This window comes from Sander vitreus, chromosome 5 (genome assembly GCF_031162955.1).
Source record: "Sander vitreus isolate 19-12246 chromosome 5, sanVit1, whole genome shotgun sequence".
NCBI lineage: Eukaryota > Metazoa > Chordata > Actinopteri > Perciformes > Percidae > Sander > Sander vitreus.
The window spans coordinates 13,734,445-13,753,222 of NC_135859.1; the positions used below are offsets into that span (position 1 = coordinate 13,734,445).

Genomic DNA, 18,778 nt, shown 5'->3' on the forward strand with positions numbered 1-18,778 from the left:
CATACCCCTACGATGGGACGCATCGTGTCCACTTAAGCTTAAGCTTCTGCTTATGTTTTAAAGACAGTGAAAGCCCACTTGCTTCAGGGATGCTGTTTGTGAAAGAGAAATTTCCTCATGGGGTTTAATAAAGCATTCATAAATATTCTTTGTTGTGCACATCTGCTTGTCTGTCTCTCATCTGTCTTGCTTTTTCTTCTTATTCCCTCCTTCCTTTGAGTATACTACTTTTGATATCCATTCAGCTTCCTATTATAACCTTCTGCCTTTCTACTCCCCTTTTCTTAATTTTCATTTATACATGCCATCCTACCATGTCCAACCCCCACCCGAACTGTACTCTGCATATCCAGCTGCTCTAGCATTAAAGGAAAGGCCAGCAGAGAGGCGGCAAATGTCTCAACATCTGTGTGCTGGTTTCAGCTCAACAAGTATTTCCACATGTTTCTCTTCCTTTTTCCCTGTCCGATACAAGACTGATCACAACAGCTGGCCTGTTTCCTTGTTAAAGCTGCAGTCTGCGGTTACATAGTGGATTAGCACATTTAACATTCTGGATAAAGATGGCTAACAATAACTCAAAGGCTAACATGGTGTAAAAATTATAACATGATGAGTCATATGATGAGACAGCTTTACATCGCTACCCACTTGGGAGAATGTAGCTTTATGGTAACTGATTTGTAAGGTAACCATGAGTATCACTCAACTATCAGAAGATACAGGCATGCTTAGATTTTGCTTTCAGCATGCATCTAACCACAGTTGACATTGTGGCTTGTAAAACACGAAACCCAGTGGTATCAAAATCATTGTGGTTGAAGGCCACACTGCATAGAGCACTCTCTCCTGGAGTCATTATTTGTCAACCTATTACCCCAACTGTTACCACAGCCAGCCATATGTGTGCAGGCATTGCGGCAATGAGAGCTGTCAGAACGAGTGATTGATATATCCAGTGCTGGGAGATGGAGTTCTTTGGTCTTTAATCTTCGGTTGAGGCATCATCAAGGAAACAGACTCTGTTTGGTGAGAGTTGCTGATTTATTTTCCCTACTCATTTCAGCAAACATACAACACTGTGTTTGTATCTTTGAATAGCAAAGCACAGAGAAACTTGACCACAAAAGTTGGTAAGAAAAGGGCAGAGTCAAAGTAGTTTTTAGTTGTAACTCAACCCAATCAAGCGAAGGAGAACTTCTTTTTACCATCAAAAAGCATCCAGAGGTGCTGAATCTAATCAATTTAAATGTGTGCTTTAGGATTTCCATCGTTTCAATTGTTATCCCATTTAAAAATCCAGTCACTTGTCTGTTTGATGAGACAGTCTATCTACACAAGATAGAAATACTTAAGTCCAATATTTAAGTTCCAGACATATCCATCCAGCTCCATCTACAACCCAGCCTTCACTCCCACCTCACCAACTGTGCCTCTTTCTTTACACATACCTTTATGTTTGTCTAACCGCTGTCTGTCATTCACTTTCTCCACCAATCTGCCCCTCTGTTGAGCAGTGCTCTCATATCTGCTCACATTCAACAGACATATGCATACATGCAAGTGTGTACCCACTTACATGCAGACACACACACACACACACACACACACACACACACACACACACGTGATCAGGGCGTTCCTGCAAAAGAGAGGCTGCCTCTCAGTGAACCTTCCCTGAAGAAATAAAGGTTAAATAAAAAAAATAAAACACACACACACACATACAGTTTACTTTAGCACCAATTAAATAATTATTTATTATGGCTTAGTTACACTTTTTATATGATATCCAGTGAACCTTACTCATGTAAAGTACATTTTCCATCAAAAATGTTGGACTCAGATGTTTTAAGGGGCATTCAATAGGAGCAAGCAGAGGACTATTTATCCACTTGGAAAGTAGTATCAATTTTCAGTTTTCTCCTCAGACTTGGGCAATGTTTTTGACTGGTTTAAAGTCATGTGCTTAGCATTTTCCATGGGCAGTCAGTCCCGGTGTACTGTTTCCTGGCCTCTGCTAGCAGCCTCTATACTCAGGGACTGGCCCGTTTGGCTAGTGCCAGAAAACAGGACCTTGACTGACACCTCCAGTTTTAAAAGGTTGACTTTGCTACTCCCACGGGCCCAGTTCTGCCAGAGGAAAGCTTTTCAACCAAGCGTGGATGAGGAGGGAGTACAGAGAGGAGTGTGTGTGTGTGTGTGTGTGTGTGTGTGTGTGTGTGTGTGTGTGTGTGTGTGTGTGTGTGTGTGTGTGTGTGTGTGTGTGTGTGTGTGTGTGTGTGTGAGTGAATGTATTTGTGCATACATGTGCAGAATCTGTCTTCTTTTGTTGTCTATCTCTACACTTGTGCACTTTTTTATGCCTGTGGTTGTACCTCCCCTCTCAGTCTGTGGAAGCCTTATCAGCTGTATGATCTATGAGTCCTTAGTGCCTTAAAATATTCCATTTATCTCTATACACTCCCACTTTAATTTGGCTGGGCAAGGGAGGATGTATTCAAATGCCCAACGTCATTATGATGTACAGCCAACACACAGCCAATCTAGCTGGCTGTAGATGGCCAGTGTTACATGTCTGTGAATATGAATAGATGGGTAATTTCTCCAGCCTTAGCCTCAGTCTGAGTGTCAGATTCATATTAGCAGCAACGTAAACCCTCTATGCCTTCCCAAACCGAAGCTTTGTACTCAAGCAGCCCTATTTTGTTTTATTACACTTGGGCTTTTATCGGCCAATATTTATCCTATTCTTTCATTCAAGCACCAAATAAGCCCTGCTATTGCAATCCCTGTCTTAGCCTTAACATTACCTTGATCTCCCACTCAAGTGCTTTTCTTACACTCAGGCACCAAGCCATAAACACCATCACCATTTTAAGCCCGACAGAAGTCCAAAAGTATAGTGTCCTAGGCTGTCATTAGGTGACACTTATGATGAAGCTTTAATATAGTTTAAATGTGGTCTGTATGGCCTTAGCGCCACATGTAGATGACCAGTGCTATTCTGCAGTGTTATGCCCATCCCCACTCCACCAGTCTCTTTCCCAGCTTCACTAAACGTATACAATAAGGAATTGTTAACCTATTGTTGCAAGTCCTGTTCTCTTTTCTTCCCATTTTATCTTAAAGCAAAGCAGAGTGAAACGGCTTGTTCCCAAGGCCTGGCTTACGGTGCTCCTTGGGGTGGGACAAGCGGTTTGGGAAGTCTATTGTAGTGCAGTAACAAGTCCTTTGCGTGACATTTTCTTTAGCGGTGACATTCAGAAGGGAATAGGAAGACAGGCCTGCGGAAGCCACATTCTCTGTGACATGTGAAGGGAAAGGGTATTAAGAATGGGGACAGAGGTATTTGAACGTGCACATGGAAGGACATTTGCACAGAACGTGACAAGGACACGCTATGGTGGAGCAGCTCTTTCATATTTCACTTTATAACATTATGCTATACACCAGGTTGAATCTGTATTCACTGTCCACTGGGCCAATGCTATCCTAGTCCAGGGAGTAGCCTGACAGTGTATGGTTGGACAGGGAATACATTTTTTTATTAGGCAAGTATCTACTGAAACAATGGGTATGCTATATTATTTTTTTTTTATCTAAAGAGGCTGTCATATGTCTTACAACATAAGGTCTCTTTGTTGTCCTCCTCACCAGTGACTGTGTCATTATTAACATGCTGCAAGGGTGACTAACACAAATTTGATTTGTTTTTCGTGGCAGATGAATCAGAGGGAAATGGTGAAGAGCAGAGTGTGTGCCGTGGCTCTGACTGACTCCGCTCACAACATCTGGCTGCAGGAGACCAGCAAAAGCACGCAGGACTGGATGCAGCAGGTGAAATAACCACACACGTGCAAATACACAGACGCAAACTGCAGGCAAACAAAGACTGTACAGGGGTCCATTCCTGAGCTCCCATCTCATCATGTAAATTCACCCAGCGGTGAGCTGAGGTCTCTTAGATTTCGCTTCTCTCTGATTTCTCCCTGCACAACCCTGCTGACCTTCATAGGTACCCCTGACCAACAGCTAGCTTTAGAAGTCATAGAGAACCATTGTTTGCATGTTTTCCCTCGCTTCTTTTTTTTTTTTTTTTTTAAACCAGCACCCACTTTTTCTTCCTGGTTGCATGTCAATGAATAACTAAGACAGTCAACCCACGGCGGTGCGTGTGTATGTGACTGGGCATGCATATGTGCATGTGTTTATATGTGCTCGTGGGTAAGCGTGTGAGATAGAATGCACGTGCACATGTGCATTTGTGTTAGCTTCATTTTAGCACTTGCCCTTTCTGGTGTGACCTCTGCGCCATACGCAGCACCTGGGCTCACTCAGTATGCACATACAGATGAGGACCATCCAAGACCAGAGCTGCTTGAGAGCCAGAGATGCAAATGTCATACACACACACACACACACACACACACACACACACACACACACACACACACACACACACACACACATACAGGCACACACACACCACACACCGTACCTGTATTTGTATCACATCCTCTTTTATATCCCTTGCCTTTTATTTTTGCTATTTCTGTCATCTCCCATTTTCATGTGTGAGTTTGGTTTTTGCACTCAACGTGTGTGTTACTTGCCAGTGAATGTGTAATTTCAGTTTTAGTGATGGGGATTCAAGGTTGCACTGCCCCCTTCTCCTTGTCTGGCATTTCCTATTTTTGATTCATCTAAGGGATGTTTGGGACACAGCATAATTGGAATGTTAAGTGATTTTCTATTTGTGCTGATTACCCAGAACAATATATCTGAAATAACCTTCTTTGTCCAGTCGGAGTAAGGGGACAGGCAAGGATTCACTCTCTCTCGGACTCATTAACCCACAGTCCTTTTTCGGCTGAATTTAGAGATGAGCCCATCTAATTAAAGGGAATTCTTTTTAGAGGGAAACAGTAACACACCTATGCGATACTTTACCCTTCTCAATGATACAACAAAAAAGCTAATAGATTTTGCATACTCTACATTTCTTTTGCTCTCAGCCTTGTGTTTCTTTTCCTCCTCTTTTTCTTGTGTACATTCTTAATTCCCTGCCTTACCTACACCGTTTTAGGCTGACTATTCTAAAATAGTACTTAATAGTTTGCTAATTCCAAAGCAATGTTTATACTCCATGTATTTCTCTCAGGGCTCATTAAAATCATTATGTAAATCACTACATCAATTTTATTGAACAACAACAAAATTGTTTTATCTTCTAAAACCTGAATTAACTTTAACTGAATTATCAGGAAGGCAAACAGTGTCAGTGATAGAAAAATTGGTATTCACAGAATTTTAACACAAAAGTGTTTTGACATTTTCTTTGTCTCTGCTAATTTAGTGTCAGATAAAGACAACTAATGATAAATACTTTAGATCAGTGCCAAGTGGTGACATATACATCATTTTTGTATATGTTGAAATCTGGTTGATATTAAGGTGGGGAACTAACAAAAATAATATCTTATATTTTCGAAACTGATAACTTCAATTGTATTACTCAAATGCAGTATTTCATCACATCCCTGGCTTCTGGGCACGGATGGCAGTGCTAGTTAACAAGCCCCGGGTCAGCATGAGGATTGAGGTGAATCCAAAATCGTATCTGTCCCAGTCATTTACATTAGAAACCAATGCTGTGTATGTGCAGTGGTTCCACCAAAAGGTCAGGGCCCCTTTGTGTTCCACCCAATATGCTAATGAGCTAGGGCTTTCTACCATTGGCTCAGTTTCCTGATGTTTGGCTTTGGATGATCACACAGTCTACAAGTGCATGCAGTTGTTGGTGCAGTGCAAAACATAGACACACGAGCACACACAAACCCTGACAATATCATTCTCCTTTTTAACATCTCTCTATACATCTATACAGTATCAATGATCCATACACAGCTGGGTCTTAAACCTAAACAACATTTGCATTGCACACTAAGATACAGGTACACACACACACACACACACACACACACACACACAGACACACACATGCAGAAAGGGCAGCCCAGAGGTGGTGCACATCACAAAGAGTAGCTAGCACTGAACCTGTATAATGCCCTGGGTGGTGTTGTATAAATATGGGTGCCCATAGAAGTGGGTGCATGTGAGGTTGGGGCACCCCAGCAGTGAAATGTTCTGTTCTCCTCGGACAGAGATAATTCCCTCCCTTCGGGGTTCAAGAGGTCACAGAATGGTGGGATGGAGCAATGAGAAGAGGAGATTAAAAGAGAGGAGATGGGATTTAGAGATCAACACTTGCTGGGCCGGGTTATATAGACCAAAGTGGGTCAGGCGAGGGGCAACTGACGTCATTGCCAGGAGACAAAATACAGAGTGAAGGTGAGAGAAAAAAAGGCAGGGAATAAACAGAGTTAGAAAGACAGAAAGAAAGAAATAATAGTATGAGAAACGTTCAATTATTTAGATTCCGTTGACTGCCACCGAGAATGCACAGGTTAGAGCTGTGGAAAAGAAAAACAAAAAGACAGGTAGGATATGAATGGAGTGAATACAGATGGAGAGGAGAGGAGATGAAGAGATGTATGTAGAGATAGATGAGTAGCATAGTGAGGCGAAGTGAGTGAGAGAGAGAAATGCGAATGATGGTGTACAGCTGGCAGACTGTCACAGTCTCCAAGGTGTCTCCTGTCACTGTGCTGGCCTGCTGTCACACTCTAGTGGCCTGCCCAGATCTCTCTCTCTCTCTCTCTCTCTCTCTCTCTCTCTCTCTCTCTCTCACACACACACACACACACACACACACACACACACACACACACATACATACAGAGTACACTATGGTCATGAATAAACCATCCTAATCCATAGAGATTATACAGCAACTGGAGAAGGTAGGAGAGACAGACACGGAGAGAGTGAGCAAGAATTGATACTCAGGACTACTTTCTGAAAAGTTAGGCTGCAGGCTGTCATGTGTGTTAGGGTTTAGGAGACTTTTGAACAGCACAAAGTTTCTATTTTCTAGTTTCTTTGAGACTCAGGGCTAAATTTATCAAGCCGTTTGCGCCTGTTTCCAGGCGTTAATTGTTCCCAAAGACTGACTTAACCGATGCGGGCTATTTACAAACAGGGCGCACTTGGGTAAAATCGCAGATTGCCTGCCACATGAGCGAGAAGAGACAAGTTGCGCTTTCAACATGCGTTCGTGGGAGGGTCATGTGGAAAGTGGGAGTTCCACCCAAAAAGGCGGGAGGATACGCGTAAAGTGCGCCCAATTATATATTCCGCGGTATTTACAAAGACTGCCAGTAAGAGCGCGCCTCTATTCTGCGGGGGAGATTCTCCGCCTCTTAAAACCAGGAAGCGCGTTTTCCTGTGTGTAAAAATGTACCTTATTCAATGGCAGCAGACTAAAAACTAAATTAAAAAAAACGCCTTCATGTCTGTTCCATTTTTGATAAACAGTTTTGCGATTATTTAACTATATAACACTCTCTTTAATGACTTAACCCCATCGGTTGGGTTGACATATAAATTATATAAACATATGTATACATACATAAAGCCAACACAACAGTATCATAACAGACCACACAGACCTTCATTCTCTACAGAGATCTCCGCAGTATCTAAGCCGTCCACACCTTCCACCTGTTCGGCAACGAGTGTTTGCTGCACCACCTCTTCAGTAGTAGATAGCGTGTCTATTTCTGGTGGACCTGAACCAGTTCTCCTTGATTATGCCCGGTTGTACGCTACCTTCTCTTTTGTTCTGCGCATTATGTCTTGACACCGTTTTTTTTACCCCCTCCACTTCTCTCTTTGTAGATGATAACAAGTTGAATTTATTTGTTTTTTTCAAATAAATGATAAATGATTTTTTCCAAGGGTGTGGATGTTCTGCCCTGTAATATGTTCAGGTTTGTTGTTACTTCATGCACTAATAGGTCAATTTCATCATCACTAAATTTCAGCTTGCGCTTTCTTTTTCCCGTAGGAAGATCCATGATAGATACATGCGGGCCCATTCTTTGCTCTTTTAGAGGCGCACTAATTATGCTAGAGGGCGGAGTATGCGCTGATTGCCTGATGGGTGTCAGGTTTTATAAATACTACGCAAAATGAGGAAGCATAGCGTGCACTATTACCAAACTCGCATAAACAGCGTAAACTGCACTAGTAAATCTACCTCTCAGTGGTGGAGATTCTGTTTTACTATTGAATGAACCCAATTGTGTATGATTGCAAATACACAGTCTACACATATTTTGTTTAACTTGCATCAACTTATTTGATTATTGAATTCCCTCTTTATGAAGTTGTTACCCTCTTGTTTTATACACAATTTTTACATTGTGATGATAAAAGTGATAGTGAATTCTTGCTGAACCTTAGTTTATAGTGTGTTCACACATGCATGTGTGCATAACGTGAGAATGTGTATGAGGGTATATGAATGTGAGTATGTATGTATAAATACATACTCTCACCCTGTATACTCTCATATACATTCTCACTTTGTGCATGCATGTGTATGATTGAATATCTTTATGTGCATGCGTATGTCTGTATATGCATGTTTATATGTATGTATATGAGACTGCATTGTATATGCAAGTGCTTTGTACTGGTATATATGTATGTGCAAGTGAAGTATTTAAATTTGGCCTAGGCAGCTTCTCATAGCCATGTGTTTATTCCTGTGACACTTACTGTGTAGTGGATACGGACACCTATGAGAGACCTATTTGGTCCCCGTTAAACGTACAATATGTAACTTTCTGCCGCTAGGGGTCTCTCAACCAAAACAATGGATTGTAAACACGGACTTTTGATGACGTTGGGAAGTTGCGTGGAGAATCTCCGGCCGGGACGGCGAGGACGGTCGATGGCCGTTGTTTAGTTAGTTAGTTCAAGACTGTATGGCTGCAGCCTGGAGCTTCCCGTCTCATGCCATCCCGTCTCATGCCGTCCCGCCTGGTGCCGTCCCCGAGCGTCTACTTTTCAAAATATAAGTTCGCGTCTGGAATAAAATACTTTAAAATACTTTAAGAAATATCTCTCTTACTTTTCAAAGTAAAAGCTTCCCCGAGCTTCTACTTTTCAAAGTAAAAGCTTGCGTCGACTATCATGCTAATGAATGAAATACTTGATATATTTGGTGTTTTTTTAACTAAACAGTAACGGCAATCATAGAAATTGATAAAATACTTAAAAATATATGTCTGTGTATAAAATAAATGCAGATTATAGGCAAACAAAAAAATTCATTCTATGGCTGCAACCTGGAGCCTCCCGTCTCATGCCCTCTCGCCTTGCTGATAAGCAATTGTATTTGCAGCAATGTCAAAACTATAAAAATAAAAAGGAGTAGTGGAACGAGTGTAACATGTTTATTTTTGTATTCTTGTGTGTGCAGATCCTTGTTATCCATCATCAGGAAATCCGGTCAGTGTATGTTTTGGTCATTTGGTCAAAAAAAAAACGAATGGCTATTTGATTTTCGTTTTAAAATACTAAATTTAAAATTGAAATACAAGACGTTTTTTCCTTTTCCTTGTCAAAAGGGAATGTGAACATTTTAAACATGCTTCGATTTTCATTTCCTATTTCAGCGAAATATAGAGCGAACATAGAGCGAACCAGGGACCCAGGTCATAGGGCTGGTTGCTAGCTGCTAGCTAGCTGCAGCGGCAGCAGCGAACATTATAACATTAGACCCAGCACCGGAGGTCTGATCCCCATGATCTGATCCCGAACCGCTGGAGACTTTCTGCCAGATCAGCAAGCTTAACGACAACAGAAAGTTTGCTGGGATCAGACTTTGGCGCTGTACGGTAACGTTAATGTAACAGTAACGTTACAGCCGTGAACTGAAAGTCTATTTCCTCAGCTGGTTTGACTCTCTTCGGGTGAAGCTGTCTGTGGAGCGTAGAGACAAAGAGTCAGAGGAAGGCAGGGAGAGTGGGTAATAAATAAATGTATCGAATCGAATGACCAAAACATTCACTGACCCTCCTTGATTGCAAACGTGGTCACGAACTTACCCGTGACTCCATCTGGAAAATAATTCGCGATTTCGTATTTTTGACCCGCTGAACTTACCGTTGGACACGCCTCGGCATGAGACAGGATGGCATGAGACGGGATGGCATGACATGGGACGCTCCAGGCCATACCCGCCTCGAGAAGTTGAGAGAAAGGAAATAGAGACTTTGCTGTCGCGTCCGTGTGTGCGTGCGTCCTTGAGAACTGTAACTCGTAATAACTTATGTTGTCAGTTAATTGTAGCATTGACCGGCATGAAATCGGCATATGTCAGACTGACCTGCCGGTCGCCGGTCATGGCCGAGCACGTGAAAACCGGCCAATTCCGGTCACCGGCCGGACTATCGGTGCATCTCTAATCTTAACTATTCGTTTTGGTGCTTAACCCACCTTTTGTTGGGTTATTTTAGCTAACTGTAAAGACAGCTAAACGCGAAGGGGGGAGAAATTCGGCAGGGAGGAGATTTTCGGCACGAACACCGGTAGCGCTAACGGAGACGTAGCTAACATTATGGATGGCCGCTATTGTGACTCGGATCTGGGTCTGGGTCTGATATGGTCTGTTTCCCGACGCTTCGTTAAACTACCGTTAGCGTCGTAAGCACCCGGCACCGGAGTTAAGTGCTGTATAGTACTTATAGTACCGTATGGATTGATGTAATGATAGTAGCTGGCTGTTGGCTGGCTATGGGCTAACGGTAACTGGCTATTGCTACATGTCCCGGCTGTGTTGTCAGCTCTCATCCCGAATGAGAGGGAGACAGACCGGGATGTGCTAGCTGGCTAAATTAGCATTAGATAGTCGTCTATCTATACAGCTAACGTTAACAGTGAACTCATTCGTGGGTTAGCCCAGCGCTGCTTTTATCCGTGAAAACAATCATGCTACTAATAATTTTATGAGTGTATTGAATGAAGTTGTAACCCTATGATCTTATCCACCAAGCATTAGCATTAACGTTAGCTACTTGTCAACCAACACACTGTAGTAACAATAAGCTGGATTGATATTGATATGTATCAATAAATAAGATCTCTGCTGTATTACTATGATGCCTTGTGGCAGAAAAAGCTTACGGTTAGGAGTATTATTTTCTGTGACATTGTATGATTTACAATTATGCTCGAACGTAGCATCTGGGTGCCGTGTTTTGACGAAAGTTACGAGTAACTAGAGGGTGAAAGGTTATATGACGCCACTGACAGGCGACTAAAGGAAACGTCCCGTGTCTGAAAATAAAATAACAGATTTCTCTGGGTTTGACATTTGGTGGAAACATTTGGGATGGTGTAACTACACAACTCAAAAAAATACATAACATAGGTATGGTTGTTTGTAGACATTTTAATGCAGAAATATTACATATTGTACCTTTAAGGCTCCATTAGATCACCCTGCCATCAGCTGAGTGCAGTGTTTTGTGTCCATTACTCTATGTGCGTGCATGTGTGTTTATGTGAAAGAAGCAGGCTGGCTTACACTCTGACTTGCACAAGCCAGCAGGCACGCACGCACGCGCACACACACACACACACACACACACACACACACACACAAATATACACATAACAAAGAAAGCACAAAAGCATCTCTCATAGGTAGAGGGATAGGTATGACGCCTGTTTGTCATTTAAACCCTCAGAACATACTTTTAGCTTAATGGTTAGCTTTAGCATTTAGCTTTAGTCTCTATCTCCCCACTTTAAAATATGTTCTAGATGATCTTTCTGCATAATGTTGGTGATGTGATTTAGGGGAAACAAAATTCACTCTGCTTTCTTGAGGTGTGTGCGCATGGGTACATCTATGCGTGCATATCCAGCACAAATCCAAACACACACATAGACACACATGCACAGAGCAGCAGAGGTGGGGGGAGAGTCAAATCTGTTTACATGTTTGTTTCTCTGTCTGCCTTTAGTTAAATGGCACCATTGATCGGCGGACGAGCTGCTTGAAGTGATGATGCTATGCGTTAGAGGCAGCTGATGTGATGTGCCATCCTTTTGTCACGTCGACCTTCTCTAATCCCAGCCAGCAGGCCTTGCCTTTATGTGACTGCTGTTATGCCTGCAGTCTCCCACAGCACTGCGGCTGTGTATGTGTGTGTGTGTGTGTGTGTGTGTGTGTGTGTGTGTGTGTGTGTGTGTGTGTGTGTGTGTGTGTGTGTGTGTGCATTTATGCAAGAGTTTATGTGCACATGTGTGTTGACAAATCTATTCAAACCCCGGCCTCCCTGCCTCCATTGGTGGCAAAGATGGAGGTGAAGGGGGAGGGTCCTTTTTTGAAAGACTCCCCTCCTTCCCCTCTCTCCACCCGCCTTCAGCCCACTGCTCCACAGCCCAGCTGACATCTTCCTCCAGACAGACTAAATGAATTAAAGGAGATACAATGAGACACTTGATGTAGCAGTCAAGGAGCCCCACTGCTTCCGTGCCGCTCTACAACGCTCTGCCCTCAAGCCCAGACTCAGAGGAGAGCACATCTAGGGCAGAGCAGAGGATCTAAAAATACACAATATGCCACTGTTTACCAAGATGACTTGTCATCTTCTCCCAACCCTAAACCCCCATCCTCCTCCCCTTTATTCCCTGTCATCTCTCTGACGATCTTTCTTCAACCCTCTTTGGCTCCCCTTATGCTATACCCCTTATACGACTAGCACTTTTGATTGACAGGGCTGAAGAAATTACTGGGGGAAAAGAGTGAATGGGCATTTCTACTATTTAAGAGGCAGCTTCAGTTTGTGCTTCAGTTGATTTTTATTTGCTTTGATTGGACAGGAATGAATCACACATGGGCCAAACTTTATTTTAATAACTGGCCTTTTTGTTACACATTTCCCAACTGAATTTTGTTTACTTGTTGATATTTGCTAAGGATTTGCTTACATGGGTCAGATATTTCATCATGATCATCTCTCGCAATGAGTTTCTATATTTTTTAAATGTCAAGCAGTAACAGAAAAGAAACCTCAGAAAAATATATCGACAAAAAGCAACAGCCATGGGCATCAGGTATATTCAGTGTTCCAGGGTACCTTTTAGATATTCATACAGAAAAACATCAACATATCTGGGAGTAGTGTGTGTTTGTGTGGAGGGGGTTAACTTGAGGGATGACAGCTGGAGTAGAAGTGTGATGTGACCCTGTTTTGTTTTTTTGTTTTTTTGCATGTATGTAGTGATCGTGTATGTGTTTTTTGGAGGGTTTAAAGTGGGAGACGTTTCATAGGTTTGTCTATCCAGTCCCTCCCCTTTCAGGGCCTTGGGAGTCAGGGTCGCTCAGGGCAAAAATGTGAGTGCGTTTGTGTATGTGTGTGTGTGTGTGTGTGTGTGTGTGTGTGTGTGTGTGTGTGTGTGTGTGTGTGTTTGAGTCTGAAAGGTTCACAACGCTACACATCTTCGTGGGAGACCCCCCGTAATGCAATCACTGTCCCACACACACAAGTGCACACGCACACACAAGCATGTGCAACACTGTAATGGCTGTCAGGGGGCCAGGGTTAAAGTAAACAAGGGCAGATAAGCAGTGATTCAGAAGGACGCCAGCTGCACATTCTAATCTCTTTACATTTTCTCTTTCTTCTATTGAACTTTTATCTTATCTGCAGAACGTCTTCTCCGAGCATTCCTTCTCAGCCTCCCTCTTTCCCTCTCTACCTTTTCCCTTGTTTTTGCACTAACCTTACAAGCCACAGCATTCCAATCCACATTGCACAGTCAAAAAGGGAAAAACACACTTTGATATGTTGTCATCTGCCGAACCAGAGAATGAAAACTCAAAGCATAGGAGTTGCAAGTTGCTTTGAAGTGTGGCAATGTGTTTGAAACAACCTAGTAGGTAGAAAGAGGGAGCACCACACGGACAGGAAGATGAAGACAACAAAAAACGGATAAAGAGGTCTTCTCCTCTTTCTGACAGTAGAGTAGTCAACCACAGGGGGTTTGAGAGGACTAGGGGTGTTTGCAGGGGGTTATGGGTCAGCAAGCTGGGCAGACACCCTCCCCCAGGGCAACCACTGATCCAGCATGGTAGAAGGCCTCATCTCTCTACCACAAACAAACGCCAAGCTGTCTGAGCAACATGTCACAGAGCTTTTAATTGCTTGTTCCTGTCTCTCTCTTTCGTTCTCTCCCCGCACCTCGCTCAGCCACACACACACACCTCTTACTTGATTATTGTCTCTCACCTTTCCCTCCGCACCTTTCCCCCTTTTCTTCGTCTCCCTTGCCTCCCTATTTTTGATCACTTTCTTTATCCATGTTTCTTTTTTTCTTTCTATCTTTTATAATTAAACTTAAGAAGTAAACAAAAAAATACATTTGAAGCATCGAGATGAAAAAACCACATTCAGACACATTCAAATCCCTTAATATATTTCCGTATGTGAGCATTTCTGTGTGTGTGTGTGTGTGTGTGTGTGTGTGTGTGTGTGTGTGTGTGTGTGTGTGTGTGTGTGTGTGTGTGTGTGTGTGCGACTAATAGTGGAGGATGCTGGTTGCCACCTATTCATTTCCCAAACCCTCCACACGCCATAAGTAGTCTATTACATTCTTTGTAGAAGCAACATATGATGAGAAATCTGTCCTCAGAGTTTTTAATTGTCAATCTCTTGTTTTCTCCTCTCCTCACAGCACTGTTGTAACTGGGTATCGAGTCCAGAGCCCCTGGACACACCACTGGATCCCATGCTGCCAGACTGCCCCCAAGTCTCTGCAGGTATCAAACAAACTCTGTATAAACACACTCCAACAGTTATAACATTATTACTCAATATATACTTACAGCATTATCTGGATGGCTTTCCGTTTCCAAATACAATGATTGTACAAGGAATTAGGCTTGATTCATTTCAAGAGACAATTGAACAGTAGAGTGCTGGCACACAAATTGTAGGTCAAATGTAACAGAGCTTCACATGTAGGCAATAGGCGCTATGTCAATGTTAGCTAAGCCAAGTTTTTTTTTCTTTTCTTTTTTTGACAGTCAAAGGCGAAAAAATTAAATCAGAGTTGCATTGTAAGTAGTAACGTTGGTAGCTGCAGTTGGGATTACTGAGAAACTGAGGCATTACTACAACCAGTGATGTAGTAAAAATTAAAATAGTGGGTTAAGCTTTTTTCACAATTATAGATATACTGAAAAATCAATAAAATGTTCATAAACCATTAGAACCGGTCCCTTATACGTAGCCTAAAAAATGGGAGAAAAGAAAATGGTCAAATAGGTGGTTTTATTAAACGCAATATCCCTGGTCTCAGCTGAGAGTACGGTGGATACAATATATCAACTTGTCACAATGGATGTGACAGTGCAGGTAAGTTCAAATATTTTAGCAAATAGCCACATACTGTGTACTTTCTGAGTTCATCAATGGCTTATAGCAGATTCTAATAGTTCAGTCAGTGTAGCATGGTATGTATGCTGATATTTGTTTGTGTGTGTGTGTGTGTGTGTGTGTGTGTGTGTGTGTGTGTGTGTATATGGCTGTTGGGTAGATCGGTGGTCTTAGTATGGCTGATTGAGAAGGATCATTGTCAGAGAAACTGAAGCAGTGGCAGATTATCTTGAAACACAAATACATGCAGAAACAGAGGCTGTCTCACACACACGCTACAGAAATGTGCTGTTTGATTTTCTTTCTATTTTCATCTTCTTTGTCGCGTCCTCTTTCTTTTTTCATCATCTACTCTGTCTCCTGTATTCATTAATCCTCTCTGTGGTGTTTGGCTTCCTGTCCCTGTGCCCTCTTTGTGGTTGACTGGCCTTGATGATGTCACGGCCATCATGAGAATGTGTCCTTAATGTAGGATTAGGGATGAAAGCTGTAATCCTCAACATGACCGTTGATAAGAGATGATGATTGCAGTGTTGTTTGAAGAGTGACACACATGCAGGCAGGCATGCATGCACAGGCGCACACACAGAGAGAAACAATAAGAAAGTCTTAACAGGAAATAATATATCATAAGTATTTAACGCACCTGTTTCTACCCTATGTATATGATTAAGTATGGATTGTTACATGTGTACACACATACAAACTCACATCCTTGTCTCATCACTCATTCCCATCATCTGGCGGTCCTGCTTTGTGATTTCATTCTCTTCAAAGCCCCTCTGTGAATGTATAGGTCATCTTACACATGCTCCATGTGTTAGTGAATACATCTCCAACACTGCTATCTCATCTCGGCCACTAAAACACCATGTTCCAAATTAAGCTGTGTGGGTGGGTGGCCTTAACATCTACCAGTGAATCAGCTCCTTGAAATGTCATCTAGTCTTGGTTATGAAACCCATACTGTACTTCATGTTCAAATGTCAGTTTCTTTTTTTAACTTGGTGTTTTACATCTCTTCTCAGTGGCTGCTGTCGGTCAAAAGACAGCAACCTTTGAGCCAAGATATCGCGGCCCATTTTTTAAAAACCGTTGGCATGCCTGGCATTGTCCTATCACAGACCTGTTTGACATAGTGTCCGTCTGTATGTATGCACTATTGACTTGTGCTCTATTGACTTTTGCTACTTTAACCGAGCTGAATAGATATGAGTCCCTGGCCTGTTAACAGAGCTGCCAACTCTGCTTGTCTCTGGTCTTTTTGTGGCAGCTTCTGATGTCAAAGGTTGTTTTAGTCGCCCTTTGTGTCCTTGGCAGCCTGGCAGGTTCACAGGCAGCAGCCATTGTGGTGAGAGTCACAGCAGAGCAACAGAGGTGACGAGGTTGAGAGAAGGTTGAGGGAAGGCTGTCAGGGCATCGTGGCTCAGCACTTCAATCAACACACATACAGCTCCCAACAGTCACCTCTTCTGCTAGCAAGACTGCTGTTGTCGGGGTTGCTATGGTGTGTGTGTGTGTGTGTGTGTGTGTGTGTGTGTGTGTGTGTGTGTGTGTGTGTGTGTGTGTGAGATCAGGGTTGACCATAAAGTGTCTCAGCAACTGAGAACAGACCGGTGAATCCTTGTCGTCACGCACGCACACATATGCAGACATGCACATCACAGTGTGAACCACCTCTCTTGTGTAGAGCCAGACTGAGCTAGGCCCGGGGCGACTCTCGACGCTGCTGTGGAGAATGGCATGTGATCAAACACACACACACTAAGATGTTTTAAGGCTGGAAGTATTGAATGTGGACTTAAATACGGGCACTGTGGCTGGTCAGGCAGCATGATGGGAGAACGGGTTGAAGGACAAGTCTTGCCGTTGCTCTTTTTGTGTCTCTGTTCTTCTCTCCTTACTTTTCTTCCTCGTCTGACTTTCTCTATACATCTGCCTCCTCCCTCCTCCGCTTGCGTTTTGCCTCACTGTGTGGAGCAGTGATGATATGATGATTGTGTTTTCTATGCTGGTAGACTCTTGGCAGGAGAAGGTAGTGAGAAGTGGAGGCAGAGCTTGTCTGTTATTCCTAATCATCTGTGAAGCAAAGCCGGTATACCAGCATGGTACTCTGACTGTGCTTGAAGGACCCAGAGAGAGAGGGAGAGTAACGCATAGCAGGGAAGTCCACTAACGTCTCAATTTCTTGTTTTAATATGCGATAAAACCTGGACCCATTCCCTCCGCAATTGACTGGCTAGCTTTCCTCCCTTTCATTATTTATTTTTTGTCTTAATCTTTGTTATTTTTACTCCATTCTTTTTTTCCGTCTTGCAAAAAGGAATTTGTTCCCCCTAGAAGGTCATTGGTCTGGCGTTTGGCAGTGGCCTGGCACACTAGCAGAATTTTATCAGTAAGGAGCATGCCGAACACAGGCTAAATATGCAGATAAAGTGGAACCAATCTCCTGCTGGAAAAGCTCCCTTTGTGTGTGGGTGTGGGTGTGTGTGTGTGTGTGTGTGTGTGTGTGTGTGTGTGTGTGTGTGTGGGTGTGTGGGTGTGTGGGTGTGTGGGTGTGGAGCAACTACAAGACCGACAGAGAAATAAGTCCGGGAGTGGGGTGCTGGTTAAGTGGGATTGCTGAGGCCTTCCCAAGATGTAATCATTCCAAACCTACACTGCCGTTTAGATGCCAAGAGAAGGATAAACGCAAGATGGGATGGAATGAGGGTGACGAGAAAAAGATGGATGAAAAGACAGGAAAACCCCAGTCTTACACTTATTTTTATTGTAAGGACTCCTCTGTTTTTGTTGCTTAGTTTATTGACTTTTTTTCTGGTGAGATGGTTGTTTGATCAGTAAAGATGCTATTTCAAAGGTGGGAAAACCCTCTTTGCTAATACCACACACATACATAAGCGCAGACACACACATGTACACACAACTTCCTCTTGGGTGATTACTCATTGTCCAACCTGATTATTAATTACAAAGGGAGAGCTCTCTGAAGGTAAACACTGATTAATGGCTAACAAAAGTAAGTTAATGTCTTACCTGTACTTTAATTACCAACCCTGCTCTGTTACAAGCATCCCAACACAAGGCTGTAATTAACCTTAATGGACTGCAGAAAGAGACTCACTTTCATTTTCTTTCACAACATAAATACGTTACTGTATGCTATTTTTTATGTGCCCACCTTTCTTGCTTTCCTACTAGGTTTTCCATAATTAAAAGTGAGGGTTTTGATGAAAGGATTTCTTGATTTTTGTATCGTGAATGAAAATAGCGGGGAGTTGGCTGGAAAAGTGATGCAATATTGTTATAGAAATGAGAAATAATTCCTGCGCAATGACACGGGAGGTCACTCTGCCTTTCTTCTTTACCTAAGGCTCATACTTCTGTGGCTCAGTGTTATTAATGTACCAAGA

The 18,778-nt window shown here is 42.7% G+C and overlaps 1 protein-coding gene across 2 annotated transcripts in view; it reads left to right on the forward strand.

The window, feature by feature from the left end:
• The window catches only part of arb2a (ARB2 cotranscriptional regulator A), a 159,592-nt gene that overhangs the window by 97,619 nt on the left and 43,195 nt on the right, over positions 1 to 18,778 (forward strand). For both annotated transcript variants that reach the window (XM_078250489.1, XM_078250490.1), the window contains exons 9-10: positions 3,727 to 3,840; positions 14,662 to 14,746. In XM_078250489.1, coding sequence (XP_078106615.1) covers positions 3,727 to 3,840; positions 14,662 to 14,746 — 199 coding nt within the window. The remainder of the gene's footprint in view (positions 1 to 3,726; positions 3,841 to 14,661; positions 14,747 to 18,778) is intronic.